Source organism: Sceloporus occidentalis, unplaced genomic scaffold (assembly GCF_023333645.1).
Source record: "Sceloporus occidentalis isolate IW3139 unplaced genomic scaffold, rSceOcc1.0.p SCAF_5, whole genome shotgun sequence".
NCBI lineage: Eukaryota > Metazoa > Chordata > Lepidosauria > Squamata > Phrynosomatidae > Sceloporus > Sceloporus occidentalis.
Window position 1 is genome coordinate 93,969,948 of NW_028316985.1, and position 17,259 is coordinate 93,987,206.

At 42.4% G+C, this 17,259-nt stretch overlaps 1 protein-coding gene across 2 annotated transcripts in view; it reads left to right on the forward strand.

The window, feature by feature from the left end:
• Positions 1–11,421: 11,421 nt before the first annotated feature.
• The window catches only part of TAPT1 (transmembrane anterior posterior transformation 1), a 59,639-nt gene continuing 53,801 nt past the window's right edge, over positions 11,422–17,259 (forward strand). Inside the window, exon 1 of one of the 2 annotated variants that reach the window (XM_089524761.1) lies at positions 11,422–11,854. In XM_089524761.1, coding sequence (XP_089380887.1) covers positions 11,422–11,854 — 433 coding nt within the window. The remainder of the gene's footprint in view (positions 11,855–17,259) is intronic. The other variant, XM_089524762.1, reaches the window with a different exon arrangement.

The window sequence follows — 17,259 nt, forward strand, 5'->3', positions numbered from 1 at the left end:
CTGTTACAGACTGCCAAAATAAAGCTGCTTCGGGTCTCTTTGGAGGTATGCTGTTTAAATGATGCATGCATCCTAAGAATCCGGAAGCTGCACCAAAGCTGCACTCCAGTGTTTAGGAGTGGAGTGTGGCTTTGGCATGACCTCCAGACTCTTAGGGCCCATGCATCATTTAAATAGCATACCTCCAAAGAGACCCGAAGCAGCTTTATTTTGGCAGACTGTAACAGGCCATAGTATGTAGAGAAATCTTGCAGCTCCTTTGAGACAAACTGAAAGAAAAATGTTGGCAGCATGGGCCAACTACTTCCTCAGATGCATTTGGTATGACATTTCATGTCATACTATGAGTAGATGGTGATAGGATGTACATATTTTTCTCCCCTTGCCACTTCTCTTCCCCCTCCCATTCAATTTCCCATGCAAAGCCTCCATTGTCTCTAACTGAATCCCTGCTTTAACCTCCTGTGGCGGTACATATGGACTGGGTATACAAAGATTTACTTTTGAAAAAAAAATAAAGTTTATCTGCATATTACAATTTTAATATAATGAGTAGTTTAACCTTTAGAAATAAAGAATTCTGAGCCTGATGTTTGTTTTGGAGACAGATTGGAAGCAAATAAAGCTGACGTAACAAGGGAGTTACTTGCTCTCTTAATTGGCCCCAGCCAAAAATCTGGCCACTGCATTCTGAATGAAGCTTCCAGTTATTCTTCAAAGACAGACGTACAAATACATTACAGTAGTCTAAACTGGATATAACTAAGACATGTGTCACTATGGTTAAATCAACCATGTCTAGAGATAGTTGCATTTAACACACTAAGAACTGTGCAAATATATTAATGACCCCATCTAAACCGGGGCATCCAGGTCCAGGGTTGAATCCTGGAATACACCCAGAATGTGATTCTTTTTTTCCAAGGAGAGCATAATGGTATCTCTGGATTAAGCTTCAGTTTGTTTACCCGCATTCATTTCGTTACTGATATGAGAAGCCATTCTAGAACTTGAATTAGTCCTTTAAATTTAATTTAAAATGAATGATCAGAAAGAGTAGCATTGTCTTCAGTATATTGCTAGCATTAAACCGCAACGCTCCAGATGGCTTCTCCCCAGAGCACACACTCGCTCTCGTTCTCCCTCTCTTCATCTCTCTTACACACATGTTAAGTGGAGATATTAATCTTTGCTTATTCTATGTTCACAAGTAGATATTTTTGCACAGGTGAGAATGAAAAAGTTTTTTTCTCTGTGTTGGGCAATACAGTGGGCCCTTGGTTTGGTTCCACTGGGGTTTGGTTCCAGGACCCCACCCTCATGGATACCAAAATCCATGAATCCTCAAGTCCAGTTAAATATAATGACATAGTAAAATGGTGCCCCTTATATAAAATGGCAAAAGCAAGGTTTGCTTTTTGGAATTTATATATTTTTAAAATATTTCAAGCCATGGATGCTTGAATCTGTGGATAAAAAACATCTGAGGGCTGACTGTATTGTGAGATACTGGCACATTTTTGGTGATTTTTAGCATTTTGAAATGTTTGGTAAAAATATCAAAAAAGTTTGTGCAAAATTCAACAGTTTGGTATTCTAGTTCAGCTGCTTAGGAACATAACTACTTTAAAGATTGAGATCATAGTTACTTTAATTATGTAACTTCTCCCAACCCAACCTCCAAGTCTTAACTTATTGGGTAGTAGTAGCGGCAAGTGACGGAGGTCTTTTCTCCTGTTGGGTGAGACATAGCAGACTGACTTTCTCATCCCTCCCCTCCAGGAAATTTTTGTGTAAGGGCCGGAAGCAATTCCTCGTGTCACTGAAATCACTAGAGAGAGTGGGTGGGAACCTCTGCTGGATCTGAATTGACAAGAAAACAGGCTTCCATTATTTTCAGTAGCATCTGCCTGGTAAGTCAGGATTGAGGGACCTCTACATATTTCCTACACTATGTAATACAAGGATCATGAATAACAATCAGTTACAAATGCATAACTTTGAGTTACATATTCATAACTATCACTGTGAATTTCAGCTACTATTTTTGCATAAAATACTTTTTTTGCTGAAAATTACAAATTTTTATGGAAAATACATTTTTGTGCATTAAAACCCCCACAAATTTTGTATCAAAAAGAGTCCCCCTCCCCATTACTTACTGCTGACAAAAGAAACGCTAGTATTTTCATGCTTGCACAGTGCAGAAAATTCTCATGGTTACTGGCAGTTTTTTGGTCTCATCATGTCAAGAAATCCTTTTTAAAAGATGACAAGGACTTTGTGAAAATTCTTCACACTCGTAATGTTAAACACCATGGAGGGCAAGATGGAGCTCTAATGGAGACCACAAACTAATTGTCAAAGCATTGAACAGGAGCTCCTCCCAACCATCTTCTGAAATGAGAAGTCCATTATAAAACAGTGCCTCCAAGTACTTTGGTTGATGGTATCAAAATTATCAAGAGACCCAGCAGAACCAACAAGGTAACCAATACTTCCCCTACCCAGTCTTGATACCAACTGTCCACCAAGGTGACCGGATCAATCACCAACATTTCACAACTTCAGGAACAGTTAGCACTAAAAGACTCGGAAATTGAATGACTACAGATTCAAAAGCAGGGCACATGTGGCCGTGAAACATCAGAGTATGATCAAGATGGCAAAATATATTACTGAGGAAGAAGATACAGTAGCAGAAGCTGGAGCAGTTTGCTTTTGTCTAAGCTGACTGGGAAGGGCAAGATTCTGCCCTTTCCTGAACATTCTCTCCCCTTGCCAAGTTAACTGAGTGCAAATTACTTGTGCACTTTCAACTGAGATTACAACAATGGACATAAACAGAAGACAAAAGGGCAGGACTGGAAGGAGGAAAGAGACTGGGACATTGAAAAGTAGCTTGAAAAGTGGGACAGCAGAGGATTAATCAAGACTGCCTCAACCATATCAGGACATTTTGAAGGTATGGATCTCTTTTCCATAACCATACCCTCAAAACAGACTGAAATGGATCTAAAAAGCCTCATTCAGAAATAACTCATTCAAAGTTTTTATCACATGCTCCAGTAGCTTCCAAGTGAATATTGGAGTCTGAACAGAAATTCCATAGTATGGTAGGGTTCAGGGACATGTAACTCATTTTTACCACTTGGTGCTTTGGGCATAATAGAATTGTGTCTTGCTGCAAAGGGGCATTCACCATGGTCTGCACCCATTTGGCTAGTCCTCCCACCACATACCTTTTATAAACCAGGTAGGATGGGGGTGAAGCACACAAGAAACCTCCCTGAAAATCCAATCCACATTTTTGGACTGTTCAGACTGGAAAGTATCCACTGTCAGTAGGCAAGCAGGGATCAAAGTTACATCAACTGGTGCTGTACCAAGAATTTTCATGCTTAAAGCCAGACTACACAGGGTGCTTGCTGCATCACTTAGAGCTGTGTAAACTTTATAAAAGGAACTTATAAGCAGATGATTAACTTTGTTTGACTTGCAAACCAGGATAAATAAAAGGTTATGCACTGTTCTAATGGAGTAAGAGGTTTTCACTTTGGGTTGTACATACCACTTCATACTGAAGGAAGAAGCTGACCTGGGCTTAATCTGCACTGCAGAAATAACGCAGTTTGACGCCACTTTAATTGGCATGGCTCAGTGCTATAGAATTCTGGGGCTTGAATTACAGGCAGTGAAAGATATTTGGCCTTCTTCATCACAGAGTTCTGGTGTCACAAGAAGCTATAAATCCCAGGATTCCACAGCACTGAACAATGGCAATTAAAGTGGTGTCAAACTGCATTATTTCTGCAGTGCAATGCAGTGAAATATTCCTTCACATGGAAAACTAGATGTCAGACATAAAAGTTCTAGACCAGACCTGCACAACTTAGCAGTAGGCAGGGGCCTAAATTAAAATAGGTTGGCTTCTTTGGGCATTTTGGAAGAAGGCTGAGCAGGAGAGGAGGCTTGAGGATAATAAGCCTGAAGCCACAGGCTGCTGCAAATGGCTTGATGTTGAGTTGTATGTTGTGCAGGCCTGTTCTAGACTAACGTAATATGTTTTCCATGTGAAAGGATTTTATTTTATGAACTTTTGATTAGGTGCACTCATATTTTCAGTGGACAGAGGTGCAGTCCAGAATGAACTTACAGATAATATATATAAAAGTTAAATTACAATTGCTAGCATTGACTGGAGTAGACATATTGAAGCATCAGGATGTATATATGGGTTAATGATACAACAGTTGATTAAATGGGTCAGGCATTTTTTGGACAAGTAATTGGAATGTAAGCAGTGGTGGATCAAAAGGGGTGCTGGGCATGTGGTTCACTATAGGTGCAAAGCATAACGGGAAGCAATGGCAGACTCCCTGCTCCCTCATTGAGGCACCAGAAAATGGAAGCTTAGCTATGAGCAAGGCGAATTGAAGCAGCAGACACTGGCAACCTGTCTCAAGGCAAGCTGATCTCTCCCCTCCCTCTCCTCTCCTGAGTGTAAGTCAGGCAATGGAATTTCCTTGAGTGAGGCAGAAAAGAAGGGTAGAGAGTGTGGGTCAGGCCATAGTAGGTGTCACATCTTTTTGAAAATGAAACCATTCATTCTCAAAAAAAGTCAGCATGCTAGTCTCTGTTGCAGCAGAAGGAAAAGTGGAGGTGGAGAAAAAAGGATCCTAATAGTTCCTTTGAGACTGATTATATTTTAGCATGAGCATTTGTGGGTAACAATCTACTTCCTCTGTCATTACATATGAGGAAATGGATTGATATCCCCAAATGCTCATGCTAAAATATAAATCAGTTACTTTTAAAGGAGCTGTAGAGTCCTTCCCCATCTCTCTTTTACTTTTCATTCATCCTCAAATGGGAGTTATAATTTTCCTTATTCAGCATCTTTTCTTCCCTGCAGAATGTGAGTACGGTGGAGATTTCAAGAGTTGGGGAGAGGTATTATCCAAGGCTCATATTGTAGGACTCCCATATGACTGGATTGGACAAAGAAGATTATTTCACTTGTACTTCTCCAAAGCTGGGCACAGGCTGGATATGGACAAAAACTGCTTAAAAATGGATGTTATTTCACACATCCGTACCCAGCTCAGAGACACAGCATATCCAATCTGACCTTCACAAAGAACGAGAAAGCCCTGTTCTCTGCTAAGATCAAAGTGGGTATGCAATGCCTCCAAGCACGGAAGAGTGCGCTAACATCCATTTTTAAACTGTTTTTGCCCATACCCAGCTCATGCCCATCTTGGGAGAAATACAAGTGCAATAATCTCCAAAAGTCCAAAACACGCTGCAGAAATAATCCAGTTTGACACTGCTTTAACTGCCCTATCTCAATGCTTGGGATTCTGGGAACTTTAGTCTTGTAAGATATTGAGCCTTCTCTGTCAGAGATCCCTGGTACCACAATAAACTACAACTCCCAGGATTTCCTAGTAATGAACCAGGGTAGCTAAAACACTCTCAAACTGGATTATTTCTACAGTGTGTTTTGGACCTAAATCCAGATTATAGGCATTCTACCCAGTATCCCTTAGAGCCATTAGCTAGCCTGGATTTTAAGAGTTTGTTTTTGAAAAGTAAGAACAAAATAACCATGATCTAGTTAATCCATTTACAGGGGCGGAAGAAGGAAAAACTGAAAGATTCTGTGTTGAAGTCCAGGGAGAAATTGATCACACAACCAAACAAGATATTTTGACAACTGTCAGTGATTAGAATATAAAAAAGAGAAAACTGAGCAGAACGAAAGCCTGTTGGAGAATTTGACCTAGGATCAAAAAACAAACAAACAAACAAAAAACAAGCAGGAGAGCATTTTAATTTTGTAAGTGTAAGTGTGAGTGACCCCTTAGCCTTGCTGTAAGTATGCTGTAAGGGGGATAGTATGCTGTAGGGGAAGCGGGCAGAAAACTCAATAAACCTTCCTTGTCATAACTAGTTTGAGGTTTTAAGGGGTCTTCTGTATTGTCACCACAGGGCAATGACTGGTGGCACTGAATGGTAAATCCACAAGAAGAAAAGGGAAGACACATTTCCAAGTGCTCGGTGGATGTCTGTATTTATTTTGGAAAAAGTCTAATGCATTTCAGCCTATTTATATTTCAGTGGCCTTCTTCAAGGGCTACATAAAAACATAAAAATAAATTTAAATATAGAAGGACAAGCCATAATTATATAATAATACATACATAATACATCATAACACATATCGTTCTAATATTTGTATACTGCTTAAAGCCCTTACATACTAATATGAACTTTTAACTGCAGGAATTCCTGGAGCCAAAAATCTCATTCCATTTGCTGGACAAAAAGGAAACACGTGAACTAGGCTCAAGTTTTTTTTTATTTATCCTGGCAGATGGTCAGGAAAAGATGTGCAGGGAGGAGGAGGAGAGAGATGGTCTTCAAGGATACATTCTGCAACTGGGGTAGAAAACGTTCTGAGTACATTTACAAAAGTGGGAGATGATCAAGTACTTCATTCAGTCCTCCCAGAACCAAAGATTTTGGTAAAGACAAAAAAAAAGGGTACTGTTATATTTAGTTTGGAATAAAAAGAAGAGAAAGCATACTTTTATAAAAGTTGTAACAATAATGGTAGCTAATCCAAGGGGAAAGAAACAACAACAGATGACAGCGGGATGTCAGCATGAAATGTAACCTTCCATACTCTGAATAATAATTTATTTAGAAATCTTCTGAGATTGGGTGAGCAAAGGAAACTGAGTACATGGAAAGCCTCAAATACTTCATATGCTGAGGAAGTGATGCAAATTTCATGTTAGGAATTACTAGGAAAATTGCAAATACCAAATGCTTTCTCTATGCAAACACGTTTCTGTTGCTCCATTTCAAAAAGGACTTTGTAAAGATAGAACAGGTGCAAAATGGTGACAGCAGAATTTAAAAGAGGCTGGAGCAACTTCTATATAATGAAAGGCTCAAGAACTTTATTTCAGAAAATAAGGTATCGAGTTATAAACATGAAAGCAGTTTATAAAGTTAAAAAATGGTATGCGAAAAGTGGATAAAGAGAAAACTATAGTTCAGTTACCCAGTTTGTTGGGTATCGTATCATGGGGTTTTCTTGGCAAATTTCTCCACAGTCAGTTTGTCATTGCCATCCTGAAGCTGAGAGAATGTGACTTAACCAAGGTCAATCAGTGGGTTTACTTGGCTGAGTGGGGATTTGAACCCTGGTTTCCAGTGGAGATTATCAGAGGAGGGATAGCCCATCCCTGTCCCATCATGTTCCTGTCATATTCCTTTCCTTCCTGTTCTGTCCATATTCCTGTCATGGGAAGGACTTTCAGATGGGATTCGCGCTTATCTTGTCTAGGAAGCATGAATGACAGTGATCGCACAAAAGGCTTTCAGATGAAGTCAAGCAGATCCCGCCATTAACCTGTCATTAAAGCGACATTGGCTGGCATTTTGCATTCATGGAAGTTCGCATGAATACAATGCCGCTTTAATGACAGGTTAATGGTGGGATTGGCGCTATGATTTGAAAGCCTTTTGTGCCATCACAGTCACAGACAACGTAAGGATGGGATAAGGATGGGGAGCGATCCCATCCCTATCCCATCCCTGGGTCAAAATCTCCATAGTCCAGTGCTCAAACCACTATGCCACACTGGTTCTCACTACCTAGTTAAACATAGGGAAAAATCTATTAGTGCTGCTCTTGGTTATAGCTAAAGGGAATTTAAATGTTCAGACTGGGGCAAAGTGTCATGGAATATGAATTTCTAGTAGCGAATAGCATGGTATAATTTATTGTCTTCTTTTTGTAAGAAGACAGAGTGAGCTGCTATTAGAAACAGAGCTGTCTTAAGTGAATCTGATTCAAAAGGGCTCTTTTTGTGTTTGGGTGGGAAATAGGGAGATTGGTGTTTTGTTTGCTCTTAGAGATGGGAACATGCACAGAGAGTAGATTTATTTGCTAAGTGCTGTTGAGAAAGGGGCCACTATTTGGTGGAGAAAGAAAGGCTGCTGCCACATTGCAGAAATCCAATTTGACGCCACTTTAATGTCTATGGATCAATGCTATGGAATGCAAGGATTTATAGTTGGTAGGGCACCAGAGCCCTCGTCAAAAAAGGCTAAATACCTCACAAAACTACAAATCCCAAAATTCTACAACACCGAGTCACAGCAGTTAAAGTAACGCCAACTGCATTATTTCTGCAGTGCGGCAGCAGCCAAAAACAAGGAAAACTAACAAAGAATGCTGAAAAACAAATCAGGAAGCTAAAGATGTAGTATAGTTCTCCCAAAGTTAAACCTCAGTGTGATTTGAATTTTACAGTCCTGCTTTCTAGTGAATATCTAGTGACAGCTAGCTTCAAATATCTGAAGGGCTGTCCCATGAAAGGGACTGAGCTTATTTTCTGCACCTTCAAAGTATGAGTCAGCACAAAGGGTTTCAATTACAAGAAAGGAGATTTTTGACTAAGTACTAAGAATGATGTTCTGATAATAACAACTGATTGCCAGTGGAATAGACTCCCTGAAAATGGTTTTGAAAGAGAGGATTTGGAAATGGCTCTGCTACCATGTTAGTATCTCTTAATTTTGGAGAAAACTGCAGTCTATTTGTTACTTGTTTACTCAAAAGTAAATCCCATTGTATAGTGACCTTCGCTGCAGCAGTGAGAAGGTGATAGTGGATATAATACGTATTTTTGTGTGATGACAGAAAATAATTCAGAAAATTTAGGGTAAAACAATGATCACCCTGAAATCAAAATCCCTTTTTATCAGAAGATTTTGGAGAGGAGCGGCCAATGCATTTAACTGTGCTAATACATAAAATGGTATCAGTGTGGTGTAATGGTTGCACGTTGGACTAGGACACTGGGAGACCAAGGTGTGAATCCAGGTGCAGCTTTGGAAACCACTAGGTCACAGCCTCTCTGCCTCAGAGGAAGGCCATGGCAAAGCTCCTCTGAAGAAACTTGCCAAGAAAACCCCGTGATAGGTTCGCCTTGGGGCTGTCATAATTCCAAATGACTCGAAGGCACAAACAACAAAAATCTTGGAAACTTCCATGCAGTAAAGAGGCATGAGCCAAAATAACAAAAGGTGTAGAACAAATTGTTGAACACTCGAGTGGAAAAATTCAAAGATATAGCTATGCTAGTCTGTAGAATCTGTAGGGAGAGGTAGAAGTAGACCAAATGCATCTAAGGAAGTAGACTGAAGTCTAGGAAAGCTCATGCCACCAACTTCTTTCTTTCAGTTAACTCTTAAAGGTGCTATGAGATCTCTCTACATACTGACTCCAGTGGAAAGTGTGCATCTTGCTGTTTCCCTTTTGTAAATGTTCTTATTTCCTTCTGTTGGCCTTTTCCGAGGCCTTTGTTTTGTCATGGTTTAGGATTAGACTTTCAGAATCTGAAAGAACAGTACCCACAGGCTTTGCTTGTGCACAGCCCAATCCTGTCCATGGATACTTAAATATTCCAGTCTCCTAGCGTGTTCAATAGCCGCCCAGATTCCCAGTGATTGGGCAGCATATAAATAAATCCTATTATTATTATTATTATTATTATTATTATTATTATTATTAATTAGGCCTAGTCTTAAGTAAAGGCCCAGGGGGGTTGACAAGGATGTATTCGGAGAAGACGAGAGAGTTTGCTAACCTATTGACATTTCTGGCATTTGCCTTGCAAAGGCTTGCAAGCAATGGCTGCAGTTTCTCTAAGCCAGGTCTTCAAAACATATGGCTCTGGGGCTGCATGTGGACCGCCAAAGGATATTGGGGGCCCATGAGCCTTGAATGACTTCAAGGCTCCTCTGCTGCTTGGTCCTCTCCTGAGGAGGGCAATGGGGGGTAGGAGGAGGAAGAGAAAACACTGTAGTTTTTTGTGGGTTTTTCAGGCCATGCGGCCATGTTCTAGAAGAGTTTATCCCTGATGTTTCACCAGCATCTGTGGCTGGCATCTTCAGAGAAGGCTGGCATGGAAGTGAATGGGGTATACATTTACTGTGTGACCCTAGGTATGGAGGAGTGATTTCCATGTCAATCTGTGTATGTTTCAGTTTTTGAATGGCAAGGCCTCAGGATGGGAGGATACGCAAAGGGGATTAGTGATCATTGTCTGCTGGGAAAACCCCTGACCCTGGGTAATTTTCCATTTGCATTTGCTGAGTACTGATTTTGCTGTTTTTCAGTAGTAGCCAAATTTTGTTCACTTTAAGTGTTTCTTCTTTCCCGTTGAAGTTGTCCAGGTGTTTGTGGATTCCAATGGCGTCCCTGTGCATCCTGACCTGATAGTTGTTGGCATCGCCCAGAATATCAGTGTTTCCAAACAGGATTTTATGCCCAGGGTGGTTTATAACATGTCCTGTTAGTGCTGATTTTTTCTGGCTGGCCCAGTCTGCAGCGTCTCTCACGTTCCTTGATTTGTGTTTGAACACTGCATTTGAACACATGAGAGACACTGCAGACTGTGGCCCAAAACACACTGCAGAAACAGTCCAGTTTGAGACTGCTTTAACCACCCTGGCTCAATGCTAGGGAATTCTGGGAACTGTAGTTCTGTGAGACATTGAGCCCTTATCTATCAGAGTCTGGTGCCACACAACAAACTACAATCTCCAAGACTCACTAAGCACTGAGCCAGGGCAGTTAAAGCCACCTCAGACTGGGTTATTTCTGCAGTGTGTTTGGGACCTGACTTGGCATAGCTCCGCTGTGGTGCCTCGACAGACTACACTTCCCAGAATTCCACAGCACTGCACAGCTTAACCGGTGTAGGGTTGCCATAATTGTCCACTATCACCAGGGGCAAAATGTGGAACAAATTCGAGACCAAACTGTAGGACAACTGCAGGACAAAACTCAGCCCAAAATGTAGGACATTTAAGAAATAAGGAGGACCTTAAATGTCTACATTTTGTGCCGGGTTTTGTCCTAGTTTGGTCTCGAATTTGTCCTACATTTTGTCTCTGGTAATAGTGGACAATTAAGTCTGGAGTGTGGAAGCACCTTTGGATCGTTTTGTGTGTGTGTGTGTGTGTTGTGTTCTGGAAGAGTTTATTCCTGCAGTGCTTCAACAAACGGCCATTCCCAGAATTCCACAGCCCTAGAAACAGGCGCCAAGTGGGAAAAGGCACCGTGAAACATGGAAGAGGGGGAGAAGGAAACAATAACAACCCAGGAGGGCTGGTGGTGGTGAGTCAGCCACACACTGACACAGAGTGTAAGGGAGGAGAAAAGGCCATTGTTGGCTCAGCCGAGCTGAACTACTGCCAGAGAAGGCTGGGCTAACAAGGGCTTGTATCATTTCGGGGGCCTATGGCAGCGGCGCCTGTGGGGAGGAGGAGAGAGGCGGCGCGGCGGGCGCGCTAGGCCTACTAGGCCTCTGGCGTTGCCATGGCAATGGCAAGATGGCCGCCAGGACGGCTCGCCGCTCGCGCGCGCTGGAGAGCTGGGCCCGGCTGGTGCGCTCCTTGTCGCGCGGCGATGACGTACTCCGGGGGAGCGCCGCCGCCGCCACCGCCGCTGCTGCTGCTGCTGCTGCTGGAGCCTTGTTCGCCCAGCAGCAGCAGGACTTGGTGGCAGTTGCGGGCGGGAAGATGGCGGATGCCGCCGCCGCCGCCGCCGTGGGGAGCGGGGATGGCTCGCTCCTCCACCCGGAGCCCGGGCAGCGGAGGAGCAGCTTCACGGGCGGGGAATCGCGGTCCACGCAGCCATCGCCGGCGCGATCTGCCCCTCCTTCCCCTTCTCCTAGTCTGGGGCACCAGCAGCAGCAGAGGACCGAGACCCTGGGCTTCTACGAGAGCGATCGCCAGCGGCAGCAGAAGCGCCGAGGGCCCTCAGGTGAGGCGGGAGTGCCTCTGGGCATGTGCAGAGCGTCGTTCGCCTCCAAGGTGTTGTTACTGTCATTACTGTTGCTGGATGCATCCACATTGGAGAAATAACCCGGTTTGGAAGCGCTTTAACTCTTTGTCTCATTCTTTGCTATGGAATTCTGGGAGCTGGAGTTCTTTGTGGGGCACAAACTCCAACTCCCAGAATTCCATAGCCTTCAGCCAGACAAAGAGTTAAAGCGCTTCCAAACCGGGTTATTTCTCCAATGTGGATGCAGCCTTAGTCCAACTGGACTAATTGCCTATTAGAAATTGCCTATTGCAAACATTTAAAGCAGTGGTCCCCAAACTGTGCTCTTTCAGGGATATTTTGGGACTTCAACTCCCAGAATTCCATACTATTGGCCTACGTGGCTGAGGCTCCTGGGAAGCTGAAGTCTGACAGCTGTCAAAGGGGCACAGATTGGGGACCACTGGTCTAAAAGGTAGAGCACTAAACACTATGCCACGCTGTAGGAATAGGTTGCAGTGCCTCTGCGCCCGTGCAGAGTGCGTTCCATAGAATCATAGAATCATTCTGGGAACTGTAGTTTTGTGAGACAATGGCCTGTTACAGACTGCCAAAATAAAGCTGCTTTGGGTCTCTTTGGAGGTATGCTGTTTAAATGATGCATGCATCCTAAGAATCTGGAAGCTGCACCAAAGCTGCCCTCCAGTGCTTAGGAATGGAGTGTGGCTTTGGCGCAACCTCCGGACTCTTAGGACCCATGCATCATTTAAATAGCGTACCTCCAAAGAGACCCGAAGCAGCTTTATTTTGGCAGTCTGTAACAGGCCATTGAGTTGGAAGATATCCCAAGGGCTATCCAGTCCAACCCCATTTTGCCATGCAGGAACTCTCCATCAAAGCATCCCCATTGACAGATGTCCATCCAGCCTCTGTTTAAAGACCTCCAAAGAAAGAGACCCCACTACACTCAGATGGAGTGTGTTTCTTCCTCATCCCTTTAAGCAGTTGAAGGTCCTCTCTTCCCCAGGAGATGGGAGAAAAATGCTATTTAGCTCCTGATATCGGGAAAAGCCCTGCAGGGATTGAAATCTGCCTACAAAGTGTTGATCCAGAAACCTTGGTGTCCCTATCCTGAACCTCCTTGAGTGTAAATAAGAGTCTTTGAAGAGAAACGTCCTTTACACCTGTTTTAATCTGCTCCTACTAGCATTGTAAACAATGACAGGGCTGACCTCAGGTGCCTCGGTTTGGGTGCCTTTCCCGCCCCAGACTTGTCCTTTCTTCCTTTATCTTCCTTTGGAGTTCAGTTGAGGATAGCTGAGTTGTTGGGAGCGTTTTTGAGGTTATGGCATATAGCAAAAAGAGCTGAGAGTTTGGTGGAGTGAATGAGGACAGAGCCAAAAGAGGAAGTTACTTACCTTGCCCTTTCTCAAACCTATGTCATTATTCCTTCTTAAAGGAAAAAGATACCAAAGTATGCTTGCTGGCATATGTGGATATATCTAAGGAGTCTTGACAGGTCTAGAGGTCTGGCTGAAATCAGGTGTTTCAAGGGTTCCTCCCTGTTTCATGACACCGGAATAGGTTTGACTCGAGAGTTGCTTTCTCATCGGCTGTGTTGTAAGTTTGTTTTTGGAGTTCGTTGCTGTCAACAGCTTTGAGCAATTGTTTTCTACAGGGATCTGGCCTGCGGCTGGCGTACTATTTGGCAGCTCTCATGTTAAGTCTCTCAGTATGTATGCACCAGCCATGCTCTGTAGTGTTAGTTTGTTATGAGGCATGACAGCCGATGTAGTTATTTTGGGGGGATCTAATTTTAGGTACCCAGGACTGAAAAAATTAGACTAGCCAAACTCGTAAAAACAAAACAAAACTATTGATGATGTATTCTAGATATGAGAAGAAGTCACAGCTAATATGTAGGTATGTCTCTAACTAAAACATATATAAGTATCTCTCTGTGTGATATTAAGTTTTCCTTCTCCTAAATTTGCAGTTAAGGGTATTCCCAAGTGCAGTCTTGGCATTGGATCTGGTATGTGCGCACACATAATATGATGTCTTATATATAGGACAGTGCGTTCAGAAGTGTATTCAGTGGAGTGCACAGTTTAAAAATGAGACTTGTCCTATTTTTAAATTGTGTTAAGAGTAATCTTTGCCTCTAGCTAGTTATTAGGGCTGCTGCTCTCTTCTCTCTTTGATTCAAACAGGTAATTTTGAAGCCACTAAGAACTCAAGATCCCTCCCCACCATATTTCAGATTTTCATCTAGGGTCCAATAAAACAGAAAAACATCTTCATATCTGTATAGAGTACATGGCAGTGCCTTGGCATTGGCAACAGCTGTTAATCCAATCATAGTGTAATGTTGGTAAAGGAGAATACTTTGAAGTACTCGAAAAGTACTTTATTTTGACTGCCCAAACAGAGACAGAAGCGTTGTTTTATCACATGTTTCCAAACTTATTGTTTCCTGTTTCCTTGACACTGAAAGTGCAGTGAGACTATTGAATCAAACTGTTGAAATGTATTGTCAGACTGCTACTTTATATTACTAGTGGGTTGAGTGTTGGACTTTAACTCTGAAGACCAGGGTTCAAATCCATGCTCCACTTGGGCAAATAAAGCTCTCTCAGCCTCAAAGGAAGGCAAAGGTAAACTCCCTCTGAACAAATCTTGGCAAGTAAATCCTGTGGTAGGTTTGCCTTAGGGTCACCATACGTTGGAAACTACTTGAAGGCACATAACAAAAAGCCCCGTTTTCCTCCTTGTTCTCTGTCTAGTTTTATAATAGATTAGACTACTGCAATGCACTGTATATGGGGCTGTCTTTTAAAAGTGTTCAGAAGCAGCAGCTAGTGCAAAATGCAGCAGCCAGACCCGTGTGAGGTGTGCATTTTGGAGACCATGTAACAGTGCAGATCTTGCAAGAATTGCACTGACTTCCAGTTTGCTTCTAAGGTCAGTTCAAGCTGCTAGTCTTGCCCTAAAAAGCCATAAATGACTTGGAGCCAGGATAACTGAAAGGTTGCCTCCTCCCATATGAACTGCCATACATTTGAGATCTTCAGAGGAGGACCTGTTGTGTGTCCCAACACCACATGAAGTTAGTATGGTGGGTACACGTAACAGAACTTTCTCTATAGCAGCTTCTCCACTGTGGCTCTCCCTGCCCAGGGAGGTTAGCTTGGCCCCATCTCCTTTAAGCTTCCAGGGGACAGCCAAAACAGTCCTGTTCACACAATTGTGAACGTAGCATTCACAATTTGAAATTGCTGTTTTAACTTTAAAGAATTGGTTTTAGACTGTTTTTAGAAACCTTTAAAGATGATTTTAATGGCCTGTTACAGACAGCCAAAATAAAGCTGCTTCGAGTCACAGTGGAAGTATGGTGTTTCAATGATGCATGCTTCCTAAGAGTCCAGAAGTCACACCAAAGCCACGCTCCAGCCCTAAGAACTGGGGCATGGCTTTGGTGTGGCTTCTGGACTCTTCGGACGCATGCATCATTGAAACACCATACCTCCACTGTGACTCGAAGCAGCTTTATTTTGGCTGTCTGTAACAGGCCAATGTGTTTGTAAAATGTTTTAATCATATTTTTAAAACTGGTTTTTATTTTTTATCACCTTGGGAGACTTTGTGGCCTGGGAGGCAATAAGAAATATAGGGCTCAAACAGACAGGCCAAAATAAAGCTGCTTCAGGTCACTTTGGAGGTATGCTATTTAAAAGTTGCTAAAACATACATTGGCGTACTGCAACGTCGTAATGGCGTCGCAAGAAGAACCCGCTTTTCGCGGGTTCTTTTTGGTCCGTGGGGAAGTCCTGCGGTCTGGAGGCTGTGGCTTCCCCATGGACCAAAACTAGGTGCCGGGAGACCGTCCTTTTTGGATGGTCTGTCCCGCGCCAAAGTTTATGTTAAAGAAGTAATTCCCGGGAACACATCTACTTTGTTAACTGAGGTACATTTGTATTATGGCACAAGTTGGGTATTCCAAAATTTCTTGTTGTGCCTTTTCATATGGATAACACTGTAGGAAGGCCTACGTGACGTTATTGATCAGTTAGTTTGATTAGAGATGTATATAGTTTTAGCAGAATAAGCAAAACAATGCTGAGAGGGCTAGCTTGTGTTCTGTAAATGCCAGCATTACATTGCTCTTGAAAAGGATACGATTGCAACAATATTGGAAGCAGGAATTGAAGAAATGAAATTTAAATTAGCCATATTGATGACCTTATTCATATTGTCTCTGGCTGTGTGACAAGTGGATTGACAACAACCAGAACAAAGTACAGGTAAAATCAGAGGATACATATCATGTTTTGGAACATCTCGTGGTTTGGAGGGTCCACAGCTAGCCCCACCCCATATAAGTCAATGTTGGTGAATACACGGACAGGCGCTGATGCAGATGTGCAAATGTTGCCATCCATAGAGTTATATGGACTTTTAATTCTGCAGTATTTTGTATTTGGGGGGGGTGGGTACCAAACCCCCACCGATATAGAGGGCTGATTGTATTTATTTTTTTGAGTTATAAACATCCTCTCCTTACTCTCAGTGTAAATTAGGAGCAGAAGGAACAGCACCTAAACCTGCAATACCTGTTTATCCAGGCTTCTATACTTTTGCTTGCCAGGTTAAGTGCACCACCACCCTATGATTAATATGATGAACAGCAGGCTTTCTTTCCTCTTTTGATGCTGCCAAAAAGGGTGGAGATTGCCCTAGCTGCTGTCTCATGATCATTGATCCCTTCCAGCTGCATGGTCAAGAGGAAGGCTGGAAAGTGTTGGACGTTTTGGAAAACGTACCCATTGTAACTTCCCTTGAGTGTCCAAGCTAGCAATTGCACAGAACTGAGGCATTTCCTGGATTGGTTTAAATGCATTTCCCTTTCTCAGCAGGAAGCGAGTCAGTGGCTGAGAAGCACCCCAGTTTACCTTTGGAGGGAAATTTGGAGGGAATAGTTTAGTAGCCTCCAAGCCAGCAAACTCCCCTGTCTTTCTCACAGGAAATGTGGGTAGAATGCTTCTATGCGAGAGGAACATGGCAACCACAATTTTTGGTTTGAATAATTAAGACCATCTAAAAATTATAGACCTCTGTGTTTACTAAAGGTGGCAATGTTGTAAGATCTTTGCATCTAACCACTAAAGAGTGTTGGAAAATTGAAAATGTTTTCACTGTTGTGTACGTTTTAATAAAGGTATTGGATTTTTTCTTATAGACTAGTAAATAGTTTACATCATAAATTAATGTCAAAGAAATTAGAAATAAAAAGATTAGCATGTCATCTAAACAATAATTTATTCTTGAAAATATTACCATCTTCAGTTCCTTTCTCTAGTCAGAATTAATTTTCCAGATATTGTTCTTTTAATGTTTATTTTTAT